General features: G+C 38.0%; 1 protein-coding gene across 1 annotated transcript; it reads left to right on the top strand.

The window, feature by feature from the left end:
• Positions 1 to 4874: 4874 nt before the first annotated feature.
• On the top strand, positions 4875 to 6781 carry LOC141845149 (cytochrome P450 71A1-like). Its single transcript, XM_074733199.1, has 2 exons — positions 4875 to 5881; positions 5975 to 6781. Exons 1-2 carry the CDS (start codon positions 4949 to 4951, stop codon positions 6599 to 6601), a joined length of 1560 nt encoding a protein of 519 aa, XP_074589300.1. The 5' UTR covers positions 4875 to 4948; the 3' UTR covers positions 6602 to 6781.
• Positions 6782 to 8509: the final 1728 nt, after the last annotated feature.

Genomic DNA, 8509 nt, shown 5'->3' with positions numbered 1-8509 from the left:
TGGCCACATCCGCCGACGGCCAGGCAGCTGGCCACCAACCGCGACGCCCAGCACCCACCCCAACGGGTCAACTGAGTCACTCAGCCCACCAGCCACCCCCCTCCCAATGCCGGCGGCCAGCATCCACATCCGACGGTGGCCAGCCGACACACAGCAACCACACACCCCACCATCAGCTAGCTAGCGGCCCGCAACAGGCCGGCCAACACACAACACCAAATTAGGGCAAAATAGGAAAAACAAAGGCGAGAAAGAGGAACTAACCGTTGTCGACCGTCACCTCTTCGCCCACTCATCGCTGTCATAGTCGCCGGAGAGATCGAGGAGCTGGAATCGCGGGGGAGCAGCGGAGGAGAAAGAAATCGGGCAGAAGGAGAGGAAGAAATCGCGGAGAGAAGGAAAAGGGGATCGGGGCGGAAGGTTAAGTTAGGGTATTTGGCGACGAAACCATTTTCGTCGCCAATTGACGACGAATCCTATTTTCGTTGCCAATTGGCGACGAAAATGGTTTCGTCGCCAATTGGCGACGAAAATCTTTTCATCGCCAATTACCCTACCGCCGAATTGGCGACGAAAATGGTTTCGTCGCCAATTACCCTACCACCAATTGATGACGAAAATGGTTTCGTCGCCAATTACCCTACCCCACCCGTTAACCCGATAACTTATGAAATTTGGCGAGGAATAACGAATTCGACGAAGTCTTAGAGACGAAAACACATTTTCGTCGCCAAATACTTGTGCCTTTACCGATGGTCTTTAGCCAGCTTCGCGACGAAACGCTAGTTTTGTCGCAAATTTAGCGACGAATGTTATTTTTATCGTAAAATTTGTGATGAAAATTTTATTTCATCGCCAATTTGCGACAAAAATGGCGACAAAAATATATTCATCCCATATTGGCAACTAAAATATGTTTGTCGCAAAAGTCGTTGGAATTTGGCAACGAATACATGTTTTGTCGCAAAATTTATCGCTAATTTGCGACGAAAATTATTCGTCGCTAATTTTTGTTGCAAATAAGCTATATTTTTGTACTGTACCCGCATCATGCACGGGGATTGCATCGAAGTTGGAGATTCCTTCTTTTGCCACACCTTCCATGGAGTTTCGTCACTTCACATCCACCTCTGGCTAGAGACATAGGGAGAGTCATTTCACTTTACTACCTATTTCTGAGAATAGATTAGATTTTGCATGCCAAATGTTTGTCACTAGCTTTCTCTTGTTTACTTGTTGATACACTTATTTACTTTGTTGATGCACTTCTCTACTTTGTTGATGCAATTTATTCTTAGTACTTTCGTATTAGCAATTTTGTTTACAATGTTTAGTGTTCTTTTCATTATTTAGATTTAGAACTTAATACAACAACTCCCCCATCCAATCCAAAAAGAAAATCTAAATTTCCAATTGTCTAATAACCACTAGGATTATCATACACCGGCTATAATCATTGGGAGATGACTCAAGTTACCCTATACTACTTTAGTTAGGGGATTCAGTATTAATTAAGTTGATGTGCTCACTTTAGATGACAAATCTGAGCCTCACATCAATTTTTGGCGCCGTTACTAGGATTAATAGAGGTGTTAGGTTGTTCTATCTTATTTTTGTTTGTCAGGGGTAAAACTATCCAATCAGTTCTAGTTTGTGCTGAATTATTCATTTTGACTCTTTTTGACCTTAAATTTGATAGGTTGATAGAAAACGACTTAGAGAATAATACTCACCGCCTTTGACCGTGAAATAAGGTCATTTTTAGTTGAATTCCTTCATTTAGATCACTTTTTTATTTTTGTAATTTTTTTTTTATTTTTCAATTTTATTTTCATTAACTTTTATTACTGTGGTGGTCACAAAAATTTAAAAAAAGTATTTGGTGCTTCAATTCCTTATTATACTTGAGTTTGTTATGTACTATTTCTAAGTCTAGTTGTCTTGTTTGCTTGCTTTCAGATGAAATTAGAGTGCATGACAAGAGCATCTGAGGAGCACTTACTTGAATACGATCCGGAGATTGACAGAAAATTCCACACCTTATAGAGAGCTCAGAGAAATTCAGTGATCAACAACATGACACTTAACAACAACAACAATAAAACTCTCAGATAATTAGAAATACTAGATGTTGCATATCAACCTTCTTGCATTCAATAACCTAAACTTGAAGTGGATTTCAAGCTTAAATCAGGGATAATTCATTTATTATCAAAGTTTCATGGTCTAGCTCGTGAGAATCCAAATAGACACTTGCAAGAATTTCTTGTGGTATGCACAATAATGAAGCCTCAAACCATATCAGAGGAGGACATCAAACTCAGGGCATTTCCATTTTCATTGACAGACATGGCTAAGGATTGATATTACTATCTTCCCCCAGGATCTATTACCAGTTGGAATGATATGAGCAGAATATTTCTGGATAAAATTTTCCCTACATTAAGGACTGCGACAATCAGAAAAAATATATGTGGTGCTCAATAAATAATTAAAGAAACATTGTATCAATACTAGGAGCGTTTCAACAATAAATTTATATATATTTAAAAAAACAATTCATTAAAATAATTATTTTAATAAAACAATTTATTAAATTAATAAATATAATTCATTAATTTTATTTTGATAAAATAATTTATTAAAATAATTATTTTAATAAAATGATTTATTAAATTAATAAACATCATTTATTAATTTTATTTTTAAAATTTAAATTAAATTCATATATATATATATATATATATATATATATATATTAAAATAATTTATTAAAATAATTATTTTAATAAAAAATTCATTAAATTAATAAATGTAATTCATTTATTTTATTTTATTTTAATTTTAAAATAAAGTTATATATATTTTAAAAATTATTCATTAAAAATTATTTTAATAAAATAATTCATTAAATTAATAAATATAATTTGTTAATTTTATTTTAATAAAATAATTTATTAAATTAATAAACATCATTTATCAATTTTTTTTATAAATTTAACATAAATTTATATATATTAAAAAATAATTCATTAAAATAATTATTATAATAAAATAATTTATTAAATTAATAAATATAATTCATTAATTTTATTTTAATAAAATAATTCATTAATTTTATTAATTTAAATAATTTATTAAATTAATAAGCATCATTTATTAATTTTTTTAAAATTTAACATAAATTTATTTATATTTTATTAAAATAATATATTCAAATAAATATAATTTATTAATTTTATTTTTAAAAATTAAAATAAATTATCTCTTTTAAATCTATAAATTTTTAAGTTAATTAACTCATTTTTATTAGATTTCATAATACATTTCAATTAATTGAGTTTTAAAATCGAGGGGTAATCATGAAAAAAAATTTCTTAACCTTCAAAATTGTTGAAAACCTTAAGTTGCTAAGATAATCATATTCTCGAGTTATAACTTATTTGCTGATATGGCGGTGATATTATATTATTTGAGAATCGATCATAATTTGAATCAAACAAGATTATTGTTGATAATTTTGGACAGATAACCAAGATTATCAATGATAACTCCCAACCAAATACCCTCCTAATGTTATAACAAAGTTTAACACTAGGATTTTAAATTTACTAAGGTACTTTTTTATCATAGAATTTTATTGCTGATGTTGCCACAATGAATGTTTTTCCTTCAATTTTATGATGGAATAATTTTCCCTTCCCAAAATTTTCTATGATAAGATAATTTTTTTGATAAATATTGGATATATATATATATATATATATATATATATATATATATATATATAGAAGATCTTTATTTTTTAATGTTTTTATGTAATTGGAGAAACTATTTTTTTTTAAGATGAAAGTAAAAATATATATCACCAAGAATATAAGCACAGGTGTACAGGAAATCAATGACGCTATCTTATGCCATATTTGACGAACTGTCAAATCTTAGTAAGTGTCATAGCCAAACATGTACGTGCTCTCAAGTGTACCAACAGTATTCATGTGTCTCACTCACTATCTATCTAACATGCATGTATCCTGCCCAAAACAACTGTCATGTCGTAACCCACTACCCCTCACCGCGAAGTCGATGTCACGGTCTCGGTTAGCACTCCATCATCCATCCTCTCCAGCCGCCAGCACATGTCATCAAAAACTGAGCCTCTGTGTCCAGCCACAGCGCAACACCAGTAATCAGCACCAGATGACAGCTCCATCGGAGCCGCAGCGCAACACCAGTAATCAGCCGACGGTCCTTCCTCGGTCGGTCTCTGGTCGGAATTTGATCGGAAATCGATCGCGATTTGGCCGGAATCGGCTGCTAGTGCCAAGTGGCCAATTCCGGCTGAATTCACCGGATTCCGGCCACTTTCCGATCGGAATTCGGCACCGGACTGTGCGCTGACGAGCTGTGCCTCCATCGGGCGTGATGCAACGATCGGGGGTGGTCGGACGGCGATATGACAGCAACTGGAGCAAGACTGGATCGGATAGAAGCGCACAAGAATGTACGAGAATGGATCGCAAGATAATAAAACTCTACAATTATGTATGTATGAGTATATCCTAATATATGCATGCTAATATGAATGACTCGCATGTCTCTACCTTTATACATCTTTCTGTCATCCAACATGAAAGTGAAATTAGAGGAGTATGTTATATATAAAATTATCCACTTTATGACTATTCATGTACCTTTTCTTTTTATCCTATAACTATTCATGTACCTTTTCTTTTTATCCTATACCTTTACTTTTTATCCTATAATTATTCATGTACCTTTTCTTTTTATCCTATAATTGTTCATGTACCTTTTCTTCTTATATAGTTCAATAGTCTCTCACCTGTCATCTCCAAACTATCTTTTCTTCTTAGCTAGTCTCTCACCTCTCATCTCCACCTGTCTCCCTCTCTCGTTGCTCTCCTTCATCATCCGTGGTGGTGGTGCTATGCTTCATACTTGCACAATGCTTTTCCAGTTCTTTCTTTCCTCTCATCTCCTCCTCGCCGTCCCTTTCCTCTTCATCCTCATCCACTTCCTCCGCCGGACACAATCCAGGAAGTCACCCACCCATCTCCTACCCCCATCGCCTCCCACCCTACCGCTCATTGGCAATCTCCACCAGCTCACAGGCTCCCTCCCCCACCGCATCCTCCAAGAACTCTCCACCAAGCACGGTCCCGTCATGCTCCTCCACCTCGGCTGCGTCCCAACCGTCGTCGTCTCCTCGCCGGCCACTGCCGAAGAGGTGTTGAAGTCCAGCGACGTCACCTTCGCCAGCCGCCCTCACACCTCCATGACCCACCGCCTCATCTACGGCTCCCAGGGCATGATCTTCGGCAAGTACGGCGAGCAGTGGCGCCAACTCCGTCGCATCGTCACCGTCCACCTACTCAGCCACGCACGAGTTCTCTCCTTTCGCCCGGCCAGGCAAGCAGAGGTCGCCCTTCTTGTCGCCGACATCGGCTCCGCCGCCGCTGCCTCCCGCCCGGTCAATGTCAGCGACGTCATCATCGGTTTCACCAGCAACTTTATCTGCAGAGTGGCATTCGGGCGGACATACAGCGAGGAGAAGGGCGGAGGGAACAAAGTGAGCAAGCTGTTTGAGGATTTGACAGCGCTGCTGGTTGCGTTTCCGTTGCGAGACCACATTCCATGGCTGGGTTGGCTCGATCGACTCAACGGATTGGATTACAAGGTCAAAAAGGTCGCTCTCGAGTTCGACACTTTCATCGAGCGAGTCATTCGAGAGCACATCAACATGAGAAATAGCAACGAACGCATTCATAAAAATGTAGATTTGGTTGATATTCTGCTCTCACTGGGGGATGTCGATAGCTCCGTTTCTCTCAGCCAAGAGAACATTAAGGGCCTCATCTTGGTATATGTTCTTAATTTCCCCCTAATCTTTCTCTAAGTTCAATCAATCTTTCATCTTTAAAACACCCGTACGTCAATTAATATTTGGAAGCAGGACATATTTAGTGCAGGCACAGATACAACATTCGCGACCATAGAATGGGTCATGACGGAGCTCATGCGCCATCCAAATGCGATGCGTAGAGTGCAAGAGGAGATTCGAGGAGTCGTCGGAGAAGCCAAAGAAGAGATAATAATTGGAGAGGAGAAATTGGTAGAGATGAAGTATCTGAGGGCAGTGATCATGGAGGCTCTGAGGCTGCACCCTGTTATACCATTACTGCTTCCGCGAGAGGCGTCGGTAGATACGCAGCTGCAGGGCTATCACATCCCCAAGGGCACGAGGGTGTTGATCAATGCATGGGCCTTAGCTAGGGATCCCAAGCTGTGGGATAAGGCTGAGGAGTTTTGTCCCGAGAGATTCTGGAACAGTACTAGTGATTTTGATTTCAAGGGAAAAGATTTCCGGTACTTGCCGTTCGGTGCTGGCCGGAGAGGGTGCCCTGGCATTGGATTTGCCGAGCTCACCGTGGAGATTGTCTTGGCCACCTTACTGCTTCATTTCAACTGGGAGTTGCCTGATGGGATGAGAGCAGAGGAGCTGGATGCGGATGAAGGGCATGGAATTTCACTTCACAGGAAATCCAAACTTGTTCTTGTGGCAAAGCCTTGTCAACACTAGCTACATCTACATCGTACCATGAACAAATTCACACCAATAACTACTCATGGTCGACAAGTGACCCACTGGGGTATTTCGATCGGCATGATCTCGTTGTTTTTTAATTTTCATTTTATTGATGTACGTAGGGAATATATGTATTTCTAAAGTTTTCAATGCACATTTTTCTGTATTTCATATTATTTTCATATGTTTATCACATCCATTATTTATGCATTAGGCATGTTTTTTTCATTTTCTATTTCGGAGGTCTACTTTTGTCATGTCTCGGGAGACGGCTGTCCGAAATATTTCGACAGCATCTCCCTTGTAACAATTCACTTTCCCTGAGTACAAATATCATAAGGCCTACATGACCACAATCCATATATGATAGAGTATATAACAAGTACACCAATAACGAAACACATACGAAAATCCACATGGTCTAAATTAAGTTTTGAAACATATCTATTGATAATATAACCAAATCAAAATCAACAGAGACGACATCATCTCAATAGGGGACTAGCAGCGCAGCTCTCCAGACCGACTTCAACCTAAAAAAAATAAAATCAACGGAGTGAGTTCAAGGAACTCAGCGGATATCTAACATATATGTACAATGAGCTATCTAGCATTAATAATCATGTCAGTACAGAAAGAAATACAGAACTGAACTACTGACGAAGCTGTACATACCAGAATCATCTACCTCGATACAACAGCACAAACCCAGCATACAACCTCCTATATGTGCATGTCAAACATATGCAATAACCAAATGCAGCAAACAATAACAAATGTAATCCATGTAATATGCACATGATGCAATGACATGGTCACCCTTGATGCAAGTCAGCCACCGTCCCAAACAATCGTGAGGTTGAATGGGTAGGGCTATGACAACTGTGCACTCTGCCGTCACTGCTCCTGCGTAACCGAGTGAACAGGATGCTGGCGGAGTACACTTATCCTCCTACCCCAAGTCGTATGGGGGAGTAATGCTCTCATCTCCTCGTCTCATAGTACGAAGGAGGGATCCCTATAATGCTACCACGCTACGACACCACTACCTCTGATGCGGTTGAGCGGAGTCCAAATAGAGTAACTACACACACCCTCCTGATGTACACTAACTTGTGAGTGACAGTGTGTGCAAATTATGTAACTAGCGACAGACTCAGACTACAAAGGAGTCGATGATCGCTAGCATGCAATCATGCAAGGATGGTGCATGACACTAATGCATGTAAAACGACCAATCTATGTCAGTAAAGAAACAATATATCACTACATATATGCAATATGACAAGTAAACAAGTAGCAGGTAAAGAGACATACAATATGACTATGTAGTGACATATCAGGGCATATATAAAAGCATAAACATTACTACTAGTAATAGCAAACTATACACATCCCTATGACATATCAAAAGAGATAAGTCGTGATACCCGCCTTCTAAAAGTCGTCGGTGTCCGAAAAGAAAACCTCTATCCAGAAATCCGGTTCAATGTCTTGTAATTAGAATAAACAATATTCCTAAATATAGTGATATATATATTTTCCTATCAAATAAAATTTGAGTCGATTATAAGATTAGTTACAGCCCAATTAAACTTCCATTAACTCGAGTTAGCCTAAATCAGATCAACTATGATCAACACAGGTCAATCTAATCGATGGAAATCTAATCGATCCATCGATTTAGCACTAACTTATCCAATAAATGCAACATGACTCGGTTAATTTAATTTAAACTAACCTCATTCCAAATTAACATCATCCGATTAACCCAAATTAATCTAACTCTAATTAACCCTATTTAACCAATTAAACTAATCTTGAGAAAGCAACCTATAACATCAAATTCAGATTATGAAGCAAAAATATAAATTTCATATCCCTTACAATTTGTTCCCTTAA

Source organism: Curcuma longa, chromosome 14, assembly GCF_044706935.1.
Source record: "Curcuma longa cultivar G26 ecotype Majalengka, Jawa Barat chromosome 14, ITB_CL_G26_1.1, whole genome shotgun sequence".
Taxonomy (NCBI): domain Eukaryota; kingdom Viridiplantae; phylum Streptophyta; class Magnoliopsida; order Zingiberales; family Zingiberaceae; genus Curcuma; species Curcuma longa.
The sequence above is the reverse complement of the archived record's forward strand: the minus strand, read 5'-3'. Positions and strand labels throughout refer to the sequence as shown.